General features: G+C 38.9%; 1 protein-coding gene across 1 annotated transcript in view; it reads right to left on the reverse strand.

Moving 5' to 3' along the window:
* The window catches only part of PAXBP1 (PAX3 and PAX7 binding protein 1), a 38,954-nt gene extending 17,824 nt beyond the window's left edge, over positions 1-21,130 (reverse strand). Inside the window, exons 1-10 of the mRNA XM_002761372.6 lie at positions 20,729-21,130; positions 18,868-18,996; positions 13,175-13,351; positions 11,283-11,504; positions 10,336-10,439; positions 9,086-9,303; positions 8,385-8,574; positions 4,225-4,348; positions 253-352; positions 50-165 (exon numbers count right to left, since the gene is read on the reverse strand). Coding sequence (XP_002761418.1) covers positions 50-165; positions 253-352; positions 4,225-4,348; positions 8,385-8,574; positions 9,086-9,303; positions 10,336-10,439; positions 11,283-11,504; positions 13,175-13,351; positions 18,868-18,996; positions 20,729-21,071 — 1,723 coding nt within the window. The 5' untranslated portion in view covers positions 21,072-21,130. The remainder of the gene's footprint in view (positions 1-49; positions 166-252; positions 353-4,224; positions 4,349-8,384; positions 8,575-9,085; positions 9,304-10,335; positions 10,440-11,282; positions 11,505-13,174; positions 13,352-18,867; positions 18,997-20,728) is intronic.
* Between the last annotated feature and the right edge of the window lie 78 nt (positions 21,131-21,208).

A 21,208-nucleotide genomic window follows, 5' to 3' on the forward strand; every position in this document is an offset into this window, starting at 1 on the left:
AAATAGAAACTAAATTGATGATGACTCTTATTTCCAATAAATGTCTAACCTTTTTCCAGATTGAAATTAGTAATATCTGTAGAAGTCTCTTCATCATCACTGGAAAGGCCTTCAAGGTGATCTGCCATCTTACCGGTTTGCTCTCTGGCTTGTCTACGACGAGTCCTAAATAATAAACATCAAGTTCCCAAACTAGATAAAAGAGACTCCTCCCTTCCCAAACAAGCCAATAGCAAGGGTTTTGAGAATTACCTCCTGGCCTCCCGCTCTGCAATGCGACGTTTTGCATGCTCCTGATACAGTGCCCGATCACGTCCAAAGGAATCAAGATTTGGTGCCATCAGAGCTTTGTCTGCAAAACAATAACAGTTAAAATTAAAAGCCATCTTTCAACAATCTTGAGGAAAGAGTTTGCACAGAATAAGCCATTACGACAGACTGCTTGCTAATCTCAATGGCAAGATTCTGCAATAACTGCTGAACCAGGTAGGTTTTTAGTTCAGAACCAACTTCAGTATTATTCTGCGTTCCCATTCTAAAAAGTAGAAAAATTAAAGAAGTGATTTCTTTTTAAGAGTTCAACAACTCTACAGATATGTAATTGGGCTTACTCACTATTTTTATGTCTAAGTAACAGGACAGCTATCAGGACTAGCTATCATGATGACCAAATAAGTTAAAACTCTAAATTACCTGTGCAAAGGGAAAAATAACATTACGTTTTTAAGGAGGAAGAACTTAAGCATCACATTGAATATGACAGCAAGAAAACACAGATAGAAAGACATAAGAAAACAGCTTTGTTGCAAGAGTTCAATAAACGATTTTGATTTTGCTTTGTAGAAATTTGTTTTCTATCACTATTTTTAGAAAAAGGCAACACTATAGACTGAAAACCGTATCTGAGCAGAACCAACTTGCACCCTCTTAAACGCTCATCTTTCTCTTTCACAGCATAATTTCCTTCTTTCTTTCTTTTTTTGCCTTCCTAGTTTCCATTTCTCAAAAAAGTTCTAGGGTAATCTCCTAGCTTTAATTTCCAACCCTTCTATTTAAATTTATATTTCAGTTACCATGCTTTTAGTTTTCAAGAGACGGTTCTTGTCCTTACAATAGTCCTCTTCTATAGCATTCTATACTCGTGTTGAGTAGGATATCTCCTATTATCTCCCTGGGACTCCCAACTGTTTGAAAGTATCCTGTTCACAGAAAACTTGTATACTTGCACCAGCACTTCTGTTTCCTCAGTCCCTTTGGTTCTACTGCTCAGGCTGGTCCTTATGATCATCACTAACTGCCTGTTGGAAGCGCCGTGTGTGTGTGTGTGTGTGTGTGTGTGTGTGTGTGTGTGTGTGTGTGTGTGTGTGTGTGTAGGCAGGAGCTAACAAGTGTCTCCATCAGATCACTAGGTACAGAGCCAGTTTTTTGGGTGTGTGTGTGTGTGTGTGTGTGTGGGCAGGAGCTAACAAGTGTCTCCATCAGATCACTAGGTACAGAGCCAGTTTTATTGATGGGGACCCCCAGATTTTAGTGTCTCAGGGTCTTTATTTTGGAACTATTCTCTTTAATCAGAAAAGACTCCTCTAATCTCTTGCCTGGGTGGGGGAAACATCTGTCCACTATACTTCCCTCATTTCTACATTTTAGTTCCACGCTATGAAGATATTCTGGAAAATACAGGATAGTAAGGGGAGGCAAGCAACCCAAGGGATTGGGTGAGAGGGGAGGGAGGTGAGCACACGCAAGACAAAAAACATCCAGTTAAGACTTGCATATTTTTTTACTTGATATCAGAGATGTGTCACCAAAATCAGCAACAGAAAAAACAAAAGCAAAAATAAGCTCTTACTGCAGAGTATCCTAACTATCCCAGATTCTACTATTTTTAAAAGTTGACTTTTTTACTGAGTTTTTCATTCATACTTCAAAATAGCTCTGAAATTAGAAAGGAGGTACATTCCCAAGTACACCAATTACAATGAAAAATTACTAAATCAGAAAGATGTCCCAGTCCTAGCTGTGAGTTCACTACATACCCTAGATGAATTAGCTACAATATCCTAGACAATAAAAATAATTCCTGACTCAAGAGTTTTCTTTCGTTCAAGAAATATTATTAAAAATATTATTATACTTAAAACATTGCTGCATGCACGGGTTTTGTAAAATGTGCACTGAGGGAGACAGGTGTGTGTAACATGACTCAAGTGACAGCCTCCTCCATTTCTGTAAGAATTATACACAGTAATTGCAGATAAATGCTTATAAATCTACTAAACAGATGAATTTAGCACTATTTCTTTGCCTTTTTAAAAAACAGATCAGAAAACGAATTGATTCTCCAGTGTCCCATGTAATTTTCCTCAAATCTTTGGCAATTAATGTATACCCGTCTAGGACTGTATTTTTCACTTTCCCAGTATCTTTTCATTTCTTTCCACTTTCAATCAAATTAATATATACAACTCAACTCTTCCTTCAAATTCCCTCTAAGTAAAATAGCTCTGTATTCTCAAGAATGAATTACAGGTGGGAAAAGGCATTTGATGAAATGTACAGCTCACAAAAACCATCTAACTTAAAAGAAAATTACCTCCCTTTGTAGTATAATGGTTACCTGTAATCTGCCCCAGAAATCTGGTTCTGTCTGGATCAAAAGTGATCTGGGAGGGATGCATTAGTTATGTAGGTGGCTAATGTCAATAACCCAATTTAAACTTCAGTGGCAAAAACAGAAGGTCACAGCCATTTATAGGGCTCATAGCTGAGTCTGTCTGAGCTATGAGGGCTGTATTACCATCTGTTTATGTCTCTCCAAAACCCATCTGACATATAAGAGGATGCTTTTTCAGGGATCCACTGTCTCTCTGACTTAGAGGAGATCCTGTATAGCAAAGCATTGCTTTCTGAAAGAATAACATTAGAGCTCTTTGCATTTGATCACCTGAAGTGGTTGTTTAACATGCAAATTTCTGGATGCTGAAGACCTAGTAAGAATCACTGGGGATAGGACCAGAAAACCTGTATGTTAAATGAGTATTAGGTAATTGTAATGCACACTTCCATTTGAGAAATGCTGACAAAGGGAACAGAGAGATGACAAAAGAAACCACAAAGAATTTTCCACTAGGAAAATTCCAATTAGTGCACTCAAATATACAGAGGGCAGGACGGGTGTGGTGGCTCATACCTGTAACCCTAGCACTTTGGGAAGCCGAGGTGGGTGGATCACGAGGTCAGGAGTTCCAGATCAGCCTGGCCAATATGGTGAAACCCCGTCTCTACTAAAAATACAAAAATTAGCTGGGCGTGGTGGTGCATGCCTGTAATCCCAGCGACTCAGGAAGCTGAGGCAGGAGAATCGCTTGAATCTGGGGGGTGGAGTTCGCAGTGAGCCGAGATCATGCCACCGCACTCCAGCCTAGGCAACAGAGCAAAACTCTGCCCCCCCTAAAAAAAAAGAAAAGAAAAGAAAGCAACGGGAAAAAAGGAACTAAAAGTTTTAAAACATCTAGTTAAAGGACCTCCACTAAACTATTTAACAAGAGGTTTCCAATTACTCTGGTTTTCCAAAGTGTACATCATAATGATGGAAGTATAAATTCAATTTCTACATTTTTATACAAAATTTCAAGAATTCTATGCACCAATTGACTTACTAAAAAAAAAACAAAAAAAAAACCCAGTATATAAGGCAAACTAGAGAAAACATTTAAAACGAAAATACAAAAATTTTGCTTTATCCAAAGGATGAATCTCAAAACTCTCCTAATCCTGGAGTTGTGTCATTTGTTAAGTTACAGCTTCCCTCCCCCTACCCACAAAATGTCCACTCAAAGTCTTTCACTGTAACCAACAAAAGCATTTGTATTGGTGTTTTGAATGAAAATGGGGGAAATAACCAATTAGCGCCAAACAGATAGTGGTTTTAACATAAAATACTGATAATGTCTTTTTTATACTCTAAAGGAGAATGAAAAAATATGCCCAAGGAAGAATAAGACTGACAGAATATTAGCATGTTTTTGAGCTCCTCTGTGAAGCTCTATTTTCTTAAACACAATTCAAATACATGCTGTTACAATTTTTAGATCTACCTGACACAAGAGCACTTGTTTCTTTAAAAAAAAAAAAAAATGCTCCAAGATCGCTAATTTTCAATTAGGCTGCACTAAGTAAACAAGGTTGTTTAATGAATAATAAAAACCTTCAAGATGGACTGACTTGAATGGCTTGAAAACTCCGAAGATTCATCTTTAATATCATCTTGTCGTCTTTGGACAAGGCGGGAAGCTCGCTGTTTGTACAGCTGATGTATTGCTGATTCAAGTTCATTAATCAGTGGCACCTGTAAAAATACAACACACTCCGTAACACCAAACTCCTCAGCTGCTTACTTATTTGAGGGTTCCATACTATTTCCGGATTTCTGAAAAAGTACCCTCTCTATGGACAGAATAATCTTGAATCCCCAAGAGTACACAAGTAGCAAATTGAGTTTTACATTTGGGAAACAAACTTCTTCTTTTAATCCATGCACAGAGCTATAATGTCCAGTGCCTAGTTATTGGAGCAAATGTTAGTTAAGAAATGTAACACTTCAGTATTCATAGAACAATAAAGAAATGTCAACAATTTTAGAGCTTTTCCTTCAGAGAATATTTCAGTACTTAGAAGTCTTTTAAATGTGTGTTTTTAATTTTCCAGCAGCATTACCTGCATTGCAAGTTTTGTAGTTCAAAGTAAAATGTGATCACAGTGCAATACCAAAAACAGTGCAATGGCTCTATGAGTAGGTGAGAACAAGAGTCTGCCGACTCCAATTTCGTACATCTAAACTGCTCTGCCGCTCACATGTACCAAGTACTTTATGGTAATCGATTAAACTATCCTGCAGCTTTATAACACATTTTTAATGTAAACAAAATAACTACTAGGGCGAATTAAAATTTCCAGCTACCTGGAAATCAATATATCTCAAATTTAGAAAGCTGTTCTGTCAAATGTTTACATTCTTCTATATTTTATAAAAAATTCTTTACATGAGTCATGAACTTACAAAGTCAATAAACTTTTCCCGATGTATATCCCTAGTCAAAGCATTTACTTGATTCATATAGAATACAAAAGAACATGACAGCTAACTTAAAACCAAAAACTTTCTCTTTATAAATACCTTATGTTAAAAGCAAATGCTAAGAAACTTTCACATAACACTAATGACCACTACACATACCTGAGGAAACCAGAAATTCTAGTTTCCTGATGGTTAGTGCAAATGGAAAACACATTATTTAGAGTTTGGGAACACTGGCACCAAGTGTTATAGCAGCTTCCTGAACTCAACAGACTGCAAATGGAAAATAAAAAAAGGTAGGTGGAATACAAAGATGTCTGTAATAAAAGCAATTTTACATACTTGCATAATTCCATTGCAAAAGTAGCAAATGTTCACAGAAAGGTCAAACTAACGGAGTCACTTTGTTCTTTAATATGCCACACCATGGGCAACAATGTCCCCAAATCTGCAGTGATTATCCTTGATAGCTAAGACCAGAGACTCTATCATTAAAATTTACTATAATCTGATTTTTTAAAGCAATTACTGCCATATCGTTGCCATTTACACTTTCCCACATCCTCATTTTATAAAAAACCATGAAGTACTGAAGATAAATAAACCTAAGAGACATTCTTTTATCGTTTAGTCCTAGAGATTGTTAATCTTCCTGTACTCTAAGAACTATCCACCTAAGCTGGCATCATACAGAATACAATTCTGCAATGTATAGTTAAGATTCTGACAATGTAGCTTTTCTCTTTAGGTTAACTGGAATGCCTTTTACTGGAGGTACAGGGAAAAACTCTACTGAGAATAAAAGCCCTAAACAGACTGCCAGCTTTCATTCAAGTTTCTTACAATACTGATTTATCTCCAGAGTCTACACCATGTCAATTTCTTTATCCTAGCCAAACTCAAAACTCTTGCGGATTATTACTATTTTAGAACCAAAGTTAAGGCAAAGAACATGAGAAAGATAATTACAAGGAAACAAAAACAATGGCAAGTTAAAATGATTTACAAATATTTAAAACTTAAGTTTAAAAACCACTTAAACCTTTACAAGCAAAGAGGAAAAAAACAAAGGGATCGTTTTATGGTTTACTCTGAAATATAATCTTACAGTAAAATTAAATACTCAAACTATTCAATTATTTCTAAGTATTTCCAATGTAACAATTTATATTATCAACTCAGCAGTAGTCTTTTGTTTGTTTTATTTTCTTTCTTTCTTTTTTGTTTTTTTGAGATGGAGTCTCGCTCTGTCGCCCAGGCTAGAATGCAGTGGCGTAATCTTGGCTCACTGCAACCTCCGCCTCCTGGGTTCAAGCGATTCTCCTGCCTCAGCCTCCCAAGTAGCTGGGACTACAGGTGCATGCCACTACACCCAGCTAATTTTGTATTTTTTTTTCGTAGACACAGGGATTCACCGTGTTAGCCAGGATGGTCTTGATCTCCTGACCTAGTGATCCGCCCACCATGGCCTCCCAAAGTGCTGGGATTGCAGGCGTGAGCCACTGTGTCTGGGCTGTTTTTTCCTTATTTTTAAGGTTATCTTCTAAAGACCTCAGCTGAGCAGTACTCTTAATAAAATGAAATACATATGAAGATGTTAGAATAAAATATAATACTAAGTTTTAAAAGAAGGTATATCTACTTCTCTTTTAATTAAAATGTAGTCACTCTATAAGGTTTAAGATTTGCTCCAAAAAAATCTAAGTGACTCTGTATAATCACATAAGCATAATCTGAAGAAGACTTCTCTAGGAACGGGGTAATCAAGAAGAGCTGAAGTACACTAATAATTCAACAATTAAGAACTACAAACTTAAGTAAAAAGGAAAAAAAAGTAGGTTGTCCTACTTTTTAATTCAAGAAGGGTATGAGCTAGCTAATCATATTACTGTCAACTTTTGTAGAGTTGTGTTTGCAATTATGAACATCTTAATTTACTCAAGTTAAGTTCTGAAGCTAACGCAAAGATACTTCAAGCAGCAGCCCTCCAGGGACAAACTCACAAAGTATATAAGAAAAAGATCCTTTCTCTAGTCACAAAGGTTATGAAACCAGCTTCCACCGTGCCCACTGGGCTCAGAAGAATTTTGCCTGAGGACACAACTGTCAATTCTGACATTCTGACACTTAGGTCCCAATTCCAATCTTGACTTCAGCTCCCAGCACAGAGGAATACAGTCAAGCCTGTCAAGCCTATGTTGCTTCCTCACCCTAAGCAACTGATACACCACAAGTGGTATCATCACTCACTCTGCAGTTGCTTCTCCAGAAACCAGGTGAATACAAAACATGGCAAACCCTACAGAAAGGACATGGTGAATCTCATCCTGAATCTGGCCACAGACTAACTGGAACCATTAAGACCCATAAGGAAGAAGTAGACCCATCAGGAAGACATAGTCTGGCAATGTTCTTTTGTCAGCCCTTGATTCTAGGGTATTCAAGTAATCAAGAGACAATATTAAACCACACTATATGATTACAGATTCTATGCTAATCTACACAGCCAATAAAGGAAATGTGCCTTCCAATCCAAAGTTCAGACAGGACATTGAAGAACCACAGTTTCAATTTTTTTTTTGAAAGATAAGGCTGCAAAGTCCACAAATGCTTATAAACCAGTGCCTCAAACAATTATTTTATTTTAAAGAAAAAAGTCAGTTATGAGGTCATTTAAGAAATTAGCTGTGTACACCTAATTTTAAATGTAAACAATAAATGGTATAAGAGAATGCAAAAAATCTTGGCAACTGACTATCCCATTGAAAAAAATAAACTTGGGAGAAATGAAACCTTAGAAAAAATGACATCCAATGAATGGTTTCTGAAATGAATCAAGCATAGGCTTATTTAGATAAAAACTATTAGCAACAATGGTGATCATCCAGGGTAAAAAAAAAAACTTAAAAATTCGCAACTTTATGCATATTTAGAATTACTTGTAGAAATAGTTTAAAAGTAAGTTTAAACCTGAACTACAAAAAAAAATTTCATCAGATGAGTCCCTTATATTCTAAGAATTCAGCACAGGCCAATAATAATCTACCACCATATTGAGATAAGACTTGCCAAAGTCTTACTTAAATGTGCTTTATTTTCTTTTTTTCTGTTTTTAATAAAGGTACTATACTGTCCCTAAGAGATAATGTCACTAATGAAGTGAAGAAAAATGAAGCATGACTTTTCATCACTTCTAATATTGAGTTTAGTGGGTACTTTCTGAGAATTACAGAATGTTCTACACAAGGCCATCTAGACCTCCCTAATTTTGCCTTATTCAAAGAGATTAATATTTTTGCATTCTTACCTTTTCACTGAAACACTCAAGCAAGTCTTGGACATACCCTCGCATTTCTTGCAAAAATTTATACCGTTCACCAATACCCCCAGAAGACCCTTCTAATCTTTCAATAGCCCTGGTAGAGTCCACTCGGCTTTGCAGATGTTTCTCATGCTGCTGTCGATTTGTTTTGTGCAATTCTTTCATGGAGTCCAACCTTAGGAACACAAAAGGATAAATATGACACATTTACATCCAAAGGTCTATGCTGTCAGGACTCTTGCAATATTATAATATGCATTTAGTTCCACTATTAGAACATAAAAATATTTGGAATGGAATCTTTTCATCTGTACTGCTTTTTTTCTCAAAAAACAAAAAAATGGCAGTTTACAGATTTCGTAGTTATTTTGTGGGCTAACCAAAATCTCACTGTTTTGCTTTTCCCCCCACAGCGTGACTACACTTTTTCAGAGTCCAAGAGGTACAAACTCAGAAATGTCTTCAACAAGATCATGGAGTGGCATTTTTTATAACTTTTCGAGGCTTCCACAGAAGTAATCCAAGAAGGTAGCAGAACAAAGTATGAAGTCATCTTCTGTTTAGCTTTTGAAGCTGGACCAGTGAATCTTCTTTGCTGATATTCTGCATCTGCTACCCCAGACTACATGTTGCCTGAGGGAACAGAAAGCTAGCGGACAGGTCTTTAAGAAGTTGATCTGCCCTACCTGTCTTTAAGCTGTTTCTTTACCAAATCAATAGTAACGGGAGTCATCTCATTACTGGGAGTTTTGAAAGGGACTGTATTATCTGTTTTTTGAGATTTGGCATCTGATGATCCATAGGCCGTATAACTATAAGGAATGCCATAGGATGAGCCGTAAGGCATTGTCTGGTAAGTGTTCTGGTAGTACATATTCACTTCTGCGGGCTGACTGGCTTGAACCTAGAAAAGAAATGGGATTTAGATGAAAACTAGTTGTTAAAACTTTGAAAACAGTAATAAGCCTTTAGGGTTAAAAAAAAAAAAAAAAAACCAGCAAAAATTATACCCATTTGCCAAACATTATGGAATAATTGCAGAATTCTTCAAAATTAGATAAAAGCAGGTTTGGATGAATGTCCTAACTCTTGGTGGAATCACTGAATTTATTTCTAATAATTTTCAGAAAAACAGATTATCAGAAAAGTTCAGAGCTGGAAGAGGCATCAAAAATCATTTAAGGCTACCTTTGATCAACAAAAGAGGATAAATGCCTTGCCCATGGTCACAGAATCAATGGGCAACCAGGGATTAGAATCTAAGACTCCTGACATCCAGGCCAAGACTTTCTCTATTGTGCCATTTTCTTAACTTCACCCAAATGTATACCAATTCTGCCTAAAAACACCATTAACAAAAATAGGTTTACATTTATGCAATTCTTCTCACTGTATTACTTACTTTTATAAAACAAATTGTTATAACTATTTGGTAAGGTATTTTTTCATCGATCTCAAGTTTTTGCATTATTGAGAAATCCATTTTCTTCAAAATAATTTTTAAAGTCCAAAAAATAAGCTACACAAACAAAAAAGCTCTATTTAAAGAAATGGTTCTCAAACTTTAGCGTGCATCAGAATCACCAGGAGGGCTTGTTAAACAGAGATTGCTGGCCCCACTACCCCAAGTCTCTGACTCTGTAGGGTCTCAGGGGGCTGATAAGTTGTTTCTGATGAGGTCCCAGGTGATGCTGCTAATTAAAGCACCACTTTGAGAAAAACTGATCTAAGAAACTGGAAATCCTTCCATCATTCTGACTGTGAAAAGCCAAACATGACACAGTTTCTTCTAAAAGCCTATGTGTATATACATAACCTCATGGGATTTCATGTCACTTGAATGACAAAGATTCAATGTAGAATGTTTTTACTTTAACAAAATAAACAAAAAAGGCTTTTTAATCTTTTAACTTTTGGTTTAATTCTTTAGTCTTACCTGAGGGATATTAATTCCTTTCCTTATCTGCTCCTGTTCCCATCGGCTGAGTTCTTCATCCTGCTCTCCGGTTACTAAAGCATCATCATCACTCCCCTCAATTCCTACAGCCATAAGCAACAAAGAAAATTAAGTAACACCCAGAGAGCAAAGAGGTAAGAGATGCTATCCTGACATTTCACAAGAACTGAGCAAAACTATTAACTCAATCTTACTAAAATGTCTAGTATGATCTCCTCTCTAATTTGGTAGTCCTGACTTTGCCTGTTTTAAACACAGTATCCCTTGAAACTAAAGGCAGTATTAATGTAATAGTTAAAATCTTAGATACATTTCTTAATCTCTGTGAACTTCACATCAACAAAGGGAACAAAACCTAATGCCTCCTAAGAATATTGAATTACATGAATTTATGCATGTAAACTGCTAAGCACAATACCAGCCACACAATATATGTTCAATAAACATTAGTTATCACAATGATGCTACAGTTTTTAAAAATTCTATTAAGACACTTGTACCCAAGGAAGAACAGTCCTCTAACATAAAATTTAATAAGTGCAAATGCTTTTTACTTGACTATAATATCAAATCACATTTAATAGCATTGGAGGCCAGGCATAGTGGCTCACACCTGTAATCCCAGCACTTTGGGAGGCCAAGGCAGGAGGATCTCTTGAAGGCAGGAGTTAAGAGAAACATAGCAAGACCCAAAAGTAGAGAAAAATTAAAAATTAAAAATTTAGCCAGGTGTGGTGACACACACCTGTAATCCTAGCTACTCAAGAGGCTGAGACAGGAGGACTGTTTGAGTCCATGAGCCAAGACACTGCAGTGAGCTATGATTATACAGCTGCACTCTAGCCTAAGTGATGAAATGAGACCCTGCCTTAAAAATTAAAAAAAAGGCAATGCAATAGACTTCCTATTCAATTAAATCAAGTTACCTATTTCCTCAGCAATTTTTTGTCTTTGTGACTTTTCTTTCACAGAAAAAACTATCCGGCGTTTCTCATCATCATCTTCGTCATCACTGGCATCATTCTCATCTTCCCTAACAAGGCGGCCTTTACCAGGCTCATTATCATGAGGAGTGAAATCTCCCAATTCTCGGGCCATTTGGCGCTTTTTCCTTGCAGCATGTATAAAAGCTGCATCTGGAATTTCTCCTAGAAACAAATGGTAAGAATATGGCAGTATGAGAGGCGCAAAGTTTCTATTTTCTTGAAAATATGAAGGGTAAAATAATCCAAGATAGCCTAATCACAGTGATGTTTCAGCTGCTGGCACCTCCTTCCCAAACTGTGTCTACAAACTGAAAGATTGTTAATTGAGTTTAAACAGAATCTAAAAGTCACTGAGGAAACTAAAAAGAACATATCGTAATACATATGGGAAAGAGTGGGATGGGGTAAAAAGGAAAAATTCACCAAAGCAGTTTTATTTTAACTGTAATTTTTTTTTTTTTCATTTTTAAGAAATAGAAGTGGCCGGGCATGATGGCTCACACCTGTAATCCCAGCACTTTGGGAGCCTGAGGCAGGTGGATCACTTGAGGTCAGGAGTTCAAGATCAACCTGCCCAAATTGGTGAAACCCCATCTCTACTAAAAATGCAAAAAATTAGCCAGGCATGGTGGCGGGCACCTGTAATCTCAGCTACTCAGGAGGCTGAGGCAGGAGAATCACTTGAACCCAGGAAGTGGAGGTTGCAGTGAGCCGAGATCACACCACTGCTCTCCACTCCCTGCCCCTTTCTCACGCCCTCCAGCAAGAAAAGTGATGAAACTGAATTACTATGCTAGAAAACATAAAATAACATAATCTCATGACCCTAAAAAGCACTATTTCATATATAGTACATTGCTCTTGTAGATAGTTTTTAGTTCACCTGTAATCATACTGAATATTTAATTTTGTACCTATTTCTCACATTAATCATACACTTTTTTCCATGTTATTGTTCTCCTAAACATAATTTTTAATGGCTTAACACTTTCTGAATGGATAAGGCATAATCTGCCACACAAATTAACCTTTTGACTACAATAAAAATTAATGCCTCACTACTTGCCTGTCATTTTAACAGCTACATAATATCCTAGCAAGTACATGTACTGTAATTTACTAATAAGCCTTCCCCCTCCTGCTAGACATTTTTTCCTAAATGTTGCTCTTTGCAAGTGTTACAGTAAAAACATGATTTCCTTGGGATACATTTCTAGATATGAAATTACCTTGTCAAGAGTAAGAATATTTTGAAATCTATTGATTCATATTGCCATAATGACTGAACCAATTAGACCACCACTAGGGATGTATGTAGAGAATTTACCAACTTTTCTCAGCCCAGAGTAGCATTTTTTAAGAAAATTGTATAAACATTAACAGGAGTTAAATGGTAACTCTTCACAATTTAAATCTGGCTACTAAGCACTTATTTTATTCAAAAACTGATTAGCCAGTGGATAGAGCTGCAAACTATTTTTTGCAGAAAAGTAAAAAGGAGTGTGAACATAAAACTAACAGAAATTAGTTTTGCATTTATCAGCAGTTTAGAAGGAGGTTAAGTCAGTCTTAATCTGGGACTATGGGACCGTCTTCCATTTACTTGAAGACTCATTTGCAAAATAAAATTACCTGTCTGTGAATAAACTTGAAAAAGTGGGAAGCTTCTGGTTCTCCTATTTTCTGTATTTGCAAATGGAAAAACTCCCTCTTCAAACAGCAATGTCATAGTAAACACCACTTAGCTAATTCCTTCCTAATAATCATCTTTAAAGATGGCCCCATTCTTGAGGGATTTAGTTTAGTTCTGAGAAATTCTTTTGAGTACACACCTGGACGGAGAACATTCAATGAAGATAAAGCATTTGAAAAAGCTCCGCCAGTCTTTGGCTTTTCTTCTTCTTTTTCACTTTCCATATCCATTTCATCTTCACCATGTTCACTGATGATGACTCCATCTTCTTGATTTGTATCCTTAACATGTCCTGTTTTGTCCAAAGGTTGTTCACCTAAATTTTTTGAAGAATTAAAATATGAGTAAAATAAATTTCATAAATTAAGAAAAAGTATATTTCCATGGTATTGACATCATTAAAGATTTAATTTTTTTAAAAAAGAGGTACTTTTCATTCTCAATTATGGGATCAAACCAGTAAAGCTTGAATTGTTTTTAATTATTTACTAAAAACTAAAAACTCTTGAGTGCATGACTATGAAATAGCATAACAGACAAAATTAGGTAAAAATAATACAGAGGATTCAAGGATGCATTTGAGGCCCTGCTCCATCCCAGCTTCAGTAAATTTTATCAAAATTCCAGCAATTTACCAAAATTAACCGTTTTTTCCTCTAAACTCTTACAAGGAACTGCTTGGACTTCTTTGAAGCATTACTTCACTTTATGTCAGTATTTCATTAACCCCTAAGCCCATTCAAGGCAACTCTGTTACGAACAAAGCACATTTACAGTCCAGCTAAGTCTCTTAGTAATGGACACTCACATGGAATACCTTCTCAGCTCAAAAACCACTTGTCAGCTATCACCTGAAGAGGTAAGACCCCAGCAGTCACATTTACACTGTGCAAGCCCGACCCCACTGCCATGACCAAATGTTTAAGTGTGGACTTCTGAATGAAGCGGAAATAACCTGATTGTCTTTCCAGGAACCTGGAATCAGGTCTGAGCCTAAAGGCTATGATATGTAAACTAGGAAGGGAGCTGAGGAATGGCCGCATTCTGCCAGCTGGACAGAAAAGAGAGTTCCCTAATTCTCGGTTATAATCCACTCCTGAGGCCCACTTCAAGATTGCTTTCCTTCCATTGGTGTCCAGGAGGCACCACTACATCTTTATGATAAACTACCCTGGTTTATATTGCTTATAAATAAATAGCTCTACTACAGCCTCTGTCCCAGGCAAAAATCAAAGTGTTTCCCTTGAAGCACTGAACCTAGTAATGCTCACAACAGGCACAAGAAATATACTGAAAGAATAAAGCAAAAGTTTATGATAAATATCAAAGATATTTTTGTCATTCCCTAGAATGTTTCTGCCCCCAAAACTGCTTCACACTTCTTCCTTCTTCTCAAACCATATTGTACTCCCTTAAATAACGGTCCCAGAGATAACATCTCTCCCCTTTTTAACTTTACCAAGAAGATTTTAAGTCACCTGTTTTAGGTTCTTTTATTTATTCTTTTTTAATTTACTATTTTCTCATTAGCCAGACTTCCTTTTTAAGTCGATTCTGAAGCTATGAGATTTTAAAGCTCACTTTATCACATTATTAGATGGAGTAAAAAATTACCTGTTTCCTTTTGTTCTAAACCCATCTCCTAGCCCAGGCAAAGTGGCTCACGCCTGTAATCCCAGCACTCTGGGAGGCCAAGGCAGGTGGATTACCTGAGATCATGAGTTCAAGACCAGCCTGGCCAACATAGTGAGACCCTGTCTCTACTACAAATACAAAAATTAGCCAGGCGTGGTGGCATACACCTGTAGTCCCAGCTACTCAGGAGGCTGAAGCAGAATTGCTTGAACCCGGGAGGCAGAGGTTGCAGTGAGCTGAGATTGCACCACTGCACTCCAGCCTGAGCAACAGAATGAGAGTGCGTCTCAAAAACAAAACAAAACAAACCCATGCTAAACCAATGGCTTTTAACAAACTAAAAACAAAAGTGCAAAAGGCCTACCACATCAGATATGCTCAGATAATGAATGATTCCTACAAACTTTAGGTTCAAAGTTACATCAAATTCACAAGTATTTGCTTATGATTGAGCAAATGCAAGTGATATATATGCAAATGTTAGTAGTCGCATGTTATCCTTTCAGATGTCTCTATACAGGTGCTAAATAATCTTTTTCAAAGCTCCACTCATGTCTTCAATTTCATTTACTACTACTTCAAGAAATTTGTTCTCACAATTATTATCTGCTTCACCTTAAACCTGGTCAAGCTCTCCCTCTCCTCTTCTACAAAGACACACGGGCTTCTGTTTATCAAAAGAGCTTTCCTACTTGACTCCATTGGTCCCTCTAGTATCTACTTCTCTCTCTGCCAGACTTCCCAAGGAAGCAGTGTGGACCTGTTGCCTTCTACTTCCTCATCAACTTTCGGCGCCTTGACCCTACAAACGGCCTTTGATTTCACCCCACCTGAGCTCAGCAGCTAATCCAATGGCTGCAGCTAATCCATGAATGACAGCATCACTGACCAATTTAGCAAAAGGTATTCCTTCTTCCAAACAGCTCTGAGGGCACTGCATCTGGCTGATGGGCCACTCCCATCTGGTCAGAAGCCCTCTTCAAGTTAAAAGCTTGGCAATCCTGCCAACAGTCCCTCCTTGGTCCTCAATTCTCCTGACTTTTCTTGTACTAGTTCGCCCAAGTGACCATCATCTTCCTGAAACTTTCCCTTTTCCTCTGGCCTTTCTGATTCTTTTCTCTTTGGTAAATCTCCTCTACATGTAGGCTTACTACAGAGTAGAAGTCTTGGTCTTCAGTAACTTTTCCTTTATATGTGGCTCCCTCATCAATTGCATTCCCCTTTAATTATCAATAAGCACTACCCCCAAATCTACATTTCTAACTATTCACTAGCTACTTCCACTAAAATTCAGGTTAAAAAGTGAACTCATTACTTTGAAGTTAATTGTCTCTGCCTACTGAAGAGGGTTGAAGATGGGAAGAGTTCTAGCTTGTCAACTGATTAACGACAGACCTTTATTTCAGTGTTTACAGTGACAATCTATAATACATTCAGACTCCGCCTTCAGGGAGGACATTAACTGGAGTTATCTGGTGAGTGGAGTATCAGAATTATGTGAGGATAGAAGGAAGAAAAAGGTCACAGAGATGGCTTCATAAACTTCACACGTGTTTCAATTTCTAAACCCAACAGTAAATGGCAACTGATATGATTTGACTGTGTCCCCATTCAAATCTCAACTTGAATTGTATCTCCAAGAATTCCAGGGGAGGTTACTAAATCATGGGGGCTGGTCTTTCCCGCGCTATTCTCATGATAGTTAATAAGTTTCACGAGATCTGATGGCTTTATCAGGGGTTTCTGCTTTTGCTTTCTCTTCCTTTTCTCTTTCTGTGCCATGTAAGAAGTGCCTTTTGCCTCCTGCCATGACCTCCACAGCCACGTGGAGCTGTAAGTTCAATTACACTTCTTCATCTTCCCAGTCCCGGGTACCTCTTTATCAGCAGCGTGAAAACAAACTAGTACAGCAACCATGACAACAGGCCTTTCTCAGTTTCTCTCTTATCCTGACCTTTCTTTTACTATCTCATCATACATAGTTGGTCTCAAGAATTCTGAGGAAAATAAGGCAGTTTCCTAGACTCCAAAATAATTAGTTCTCCTAAAAACATTCTTCCTTCCACTTGCCTTCCCTATTCTTGTATATAATTATCCATGACCAAGACACCCTCTGGTTTCAGTCTCCCCCTCCCCAAAACTCAAGTTGAAATTTCACTGCCATTGCAACACTATTAACAGGTGGGGCCTTTAAATGGCAGTTACAACCTGAGGAGATTAAATGCCATTATCCCAGGAGTCGATTCCTGATCAAAGGATGAGTTTGGCAGGATATTCTCTGTCTCGAGGCTCACCTGCCCTTCTCCCATGTTATGACACAACATAAAGGCCCTTAGCAGACACCTGTGCCATGCTCTTGGCTCTCCCAGCCTCCAGAACTGTAAACCAAATAAACATCTATTGTTTTTAAATTACCCAGTCTGTAGTATTCTGTTACAGGAACAGAAGATGGATTAAGACACTTCAGGACAAAAGCTCAAATTTGACTGTTTCTTTTAAATCCACTATGGCAAAGTGTACATCAAGCCTATCAACTGTTCCCTTGGAATGGTTCTAAAATCATTTTTTCTTTCCACTTCTCCCCCTACAACAACAGAAAACATTTTTAACTCATCCATAATTTCCTACTAAGTCAGTAGAAGCCTTTACTCTTGCTCAACTGTGAGACCTTTTAAAACCCACTATTAATGGATCAAAGCTGGCCCTGGAGTTTAAACTGCTGTAGGCCTTCAATCTCTCCTCATGCCACATGTTAATCCCAGGGTAAAGTTTCAAACAGCATTTACATTTATCATGTCACCATCTTGGCAAGCCACTTTGGCAATTCTAAACCCTTACTGGACACTGAACATCCTTTACAATCTGTCAACGTGTCTTTCACATGAAACCTCTAACTACTTCCTTCACAAATCATCTACTCTGACTGGTCAGGTGTACTTAGTCTTTTCCAAAATGGCTTTAGTAGTTTTAATCCTTGATCATACCCCCATACCTTTCCTTTTGGAATTTTAATTACTAAAGATCCACCTTTAAGTCCCACTTTTTCCATAAAGCAGTCCTCCCTCCTCTGAAAAAAGAAAGTGTAGCCAGCCATCCTTTGGACCACTGACTAAGCATTTTGCCAAATGCTGAGTCCTCTCACACATTTATAAGATACTGTCTCCACAACTAGATTGTAAATTTGAGATACAATGTCATACTTTTTCACATTAAGCCTGTAAGCGAGAATCTGGAAAATCATGATTCTCCCTTTAATTCTGTAAAATAAAATAGAATTTGCATGAGAATAACTCAGACCATGGAATAGTATACTGGATCCACTTTCCTAAAAACAAAATAACTGCTTAACATTTTTTAAACTGGCCGGAGATGGTGGCTCATGTGGATCACAAGGTCAAGAGATCAAGACCACCCTGGCCAACATGGCGAAACCTCATCTCTACTAAAAATACAAAAATTAACTGAGCGTGGTTGCAGGTGCCTATAGTCCTAGCTACCAGGGAAGCCAAGGCAGGAGAATCACTTGAACCCAGGAGGCGGAGGTTGCAGTGGGCCAAGACCATGCCACTGCACTCCAGCCTAGGCCACAGAGTGAGATTCCGTCTCAGGAGGAAAAAAAAAAAAAAAAAAAAAAGCAGGTTTTGAGAGATACTGGAGATATCTGTACAATACACCTGTTTCATTATTCTAAGGAGTCTTCATCTAGTATCAGATAAGGCTGCTGAGTGGGAGTCATACCAATATTACCAATATTAAACTTAGGGCATTCCTAAAAGTTCTCTAAGAATAAAATCCACTGTGGAAATACAACCAGAGATATCGAAAATCTGCCTCTGTAAAGTAAGTACAGGAATTTGCACAACACTGCTTCAAACAGAAATTAAACCTGTGTCTTACGGTGAAATGAGAAACTTCCGTTCTCTGTTCAACAGCAGTCTGCACACAAACAGAAAAGATGTGAGAGAATCCAGTCATTGCAACAGAAATGCTGCAGTGGTAACAATTATGTCTTTTTTAAAAAATAAATTTACAAAGCAGCCGTGTTACAATTAAATAACAGAATAGTATTGCTACTCAGTGAGGGCCCTTGACAACCACAGGGTCCACTGAATGAGTTCATAAGATATACAGCAAATCACTGTGAGAAAGAGCTTTCATTTTGTCATTTCAAAAGAATTCAATCAGTATGGCACTTACTTTCTGCTGATGAGTTGAGTTCTGTCTTAATCTTCGATTTCTCAAGATCTTCTTTATATTCTTTCTTGAGCAATTTTACTATCTTTTTGCTATAACTTGATTTCTTCACTTTGAAAACTTCTTCATTTTCTTAAAAAAGAAATTAAATGAAGTCTGTAGCAACTATTTTCTGAAAATATTTTCCCTTTTTCACAAGATCTTATGAGCTGTTCAAATTCTCCCAAATATATACGCATATGCCAAAATCATTATATAATTAAGTCATTTCAAGTCTGTCACAGACTCTCAAAAACAGGTCAACTTCATAAATTAATCGAAGTAATGAGATTTTGAGACTTTTTAAAGGAATAGCACATGTAATTTCACAAAATTTTCCTATTATTGTCTTCCTTAAATCATCTAGTTGAAGAAGGGGGAAAAAAACATTCGAAATAGTTTTGAAAAAGCACATCAAGTCATTAAGGAACCCGAAACGAAATATCTAAAATCAAAAGGCGCTGTCAATTCTGAGTAACTACATCCACCACAAGCTGACATAGTTCTTTGAAGACTAAGGTAAGAGCAAATCATTTTTCTTTGATTTGAATTTTTTTTTTTTTTTTTTTTTTTTTGAGACGGAGTTTCGCTCTTGTTACCCAGACTGAAGTGCAATGGCACCATCTCGGCTCACCGCAACCTCCGCCTCCTGGGTTCAAGCAATTCTCCTGCCTCAGCCTCCCGAGTAGCTGGGATTACAGGCACGCACCACCATGCCCAGCTAATTTTTGTATTTTTAGTATAGACGGGGTTTCGTCTTGTTGACCAGGATGGTCTCGATCTCTTGACCTCGTGATCCACCCGCCTCTGCCTCCCAAAGTGCTGGGATTATAGGCGTGAGCCACCGCGCCCAGCCCGATTTGAAATTTTAAAAGTACTCAACACTTTACAAAATAGCTCATGTATCTCAAAAACAAAAATCTTTCTGTACTCCTCTCAAACCAAACAAAAAGCAACAGCAACGCCAAAGATAAACTGGCTACCTCACAGGAAACCTGAAAGCCTCTCGAATAAAAATGCAAGTAAGATTTCCAAAACTTTTAATTTCTTTTTCGTAACATGGAATTTATTGGGTTATCCATATTCAAATGGTCAGGAAGTAAAAAGATTAAAGGTTCATTTAAGATCAGAAATTCAAATCCACGGCAGCCTGGCCTCCCACCGGGAATTGGAGAAACTACCTTGCTTTTAGTATTACACCGTCTCGCCTCACTGTTCCCAAAGCCAGTGCGAAAAAGGCTGGGTATCTGCTACCCCTATTTATTTTTATGGGTAAACCGAGGCTCAGCGACTGCAAGGGACTGGCCCAAAGTCACTGAGAACCAGAGCTGCATGCAACTGTAGGCTTCTGTTCCCTCTCCCAGTATTCCTTTTTACAAACCCGGCCTTTTCGGTCGAGGACGCCTGGACAGAGCATCCAAGAAGTGTGGGCGCAGAGACCTCGGAGAGCATGCCAAGAGCAGTCAGGAGACCCACATCAAGTTGGCCCTGAAACATGCCAGGCAGAAAAGAGGCAGGACGGGGAACACCGAATTTCCCCTGAAACACTAGGAATGCCTGATCTGAGCTATGGCCCCGTGGAGTAGCAAATGCACAGGAAGACGGTGCAGAGGGGGCGGTTGTAAAGAACAGGCTGGTGGCAGCGCGGGAACGCGTCCCTTGCCCGAGCAGAAGGCCGGAGGCGGGGGAAGATTCGCAGCCGGTCGGGTGACCGGGGGCTCCGTTTCAGGGTTCAGAGACTGAGCGTCCAGAAAATACGGGGTCGGGGGCTGGGACCTGCGCCGGGAATGCGGCAGTCTAAGGCCGCCCGAAGCACGCAGTTTACCTTCCTCCTCGTCCTGGAAGCTGAGCAGGCTGGCCCGGGGCACCTCTTTGTTCTCGCGAGGCCTCTTGCGCGGCTTCAGCCCGTTGCCGGGCTCCGCGCCGCCGGGGAAGCCGCCCCCGGCCTCAGCCCCGAGGCCCGGGGTCAGCGCGGAAGGCGGCTGCGGCCCGGTGCCCAGCAGCGACTCCCCCCCGGGGGCCCTGTCGCTGCCGCCGGGGCCCGCCTCTTCTCCTGTACCCGGCGGCGGCAACAACGGCGGCGGCTCCTGCTCTTCATCGCGTTCCCGTTCTTCCTCCTCGGAGTCGTTCCGCTTGCGCACGTTCACCCGCCGAGCCTTTCGGAACATCCCGGCGGCTCGCACGGCGGTCGCACACCCGCTCCCACACCGCGGCCCCAGCTGCGCCTAGCTCGTGACAGCGCACGCGCGCTCTCCCCAGCTCCAGCCCGGTCGAGTCCTCCCTGATGCTACCGCGCACCTTAGGA

Source organism: Callithrix jacchus, chromosome 21 (assembly GCF_049354715.1).
Source record: "Callithrix jacchus isolate 240 chromosome 21, calJac240_pri, whole genome shotgun sequence".
NCBI lineage: Eukaryota > Metazoa > Chordata > Mammalia > Primates > Cebidae > Callithrix > Callithrix jacchus.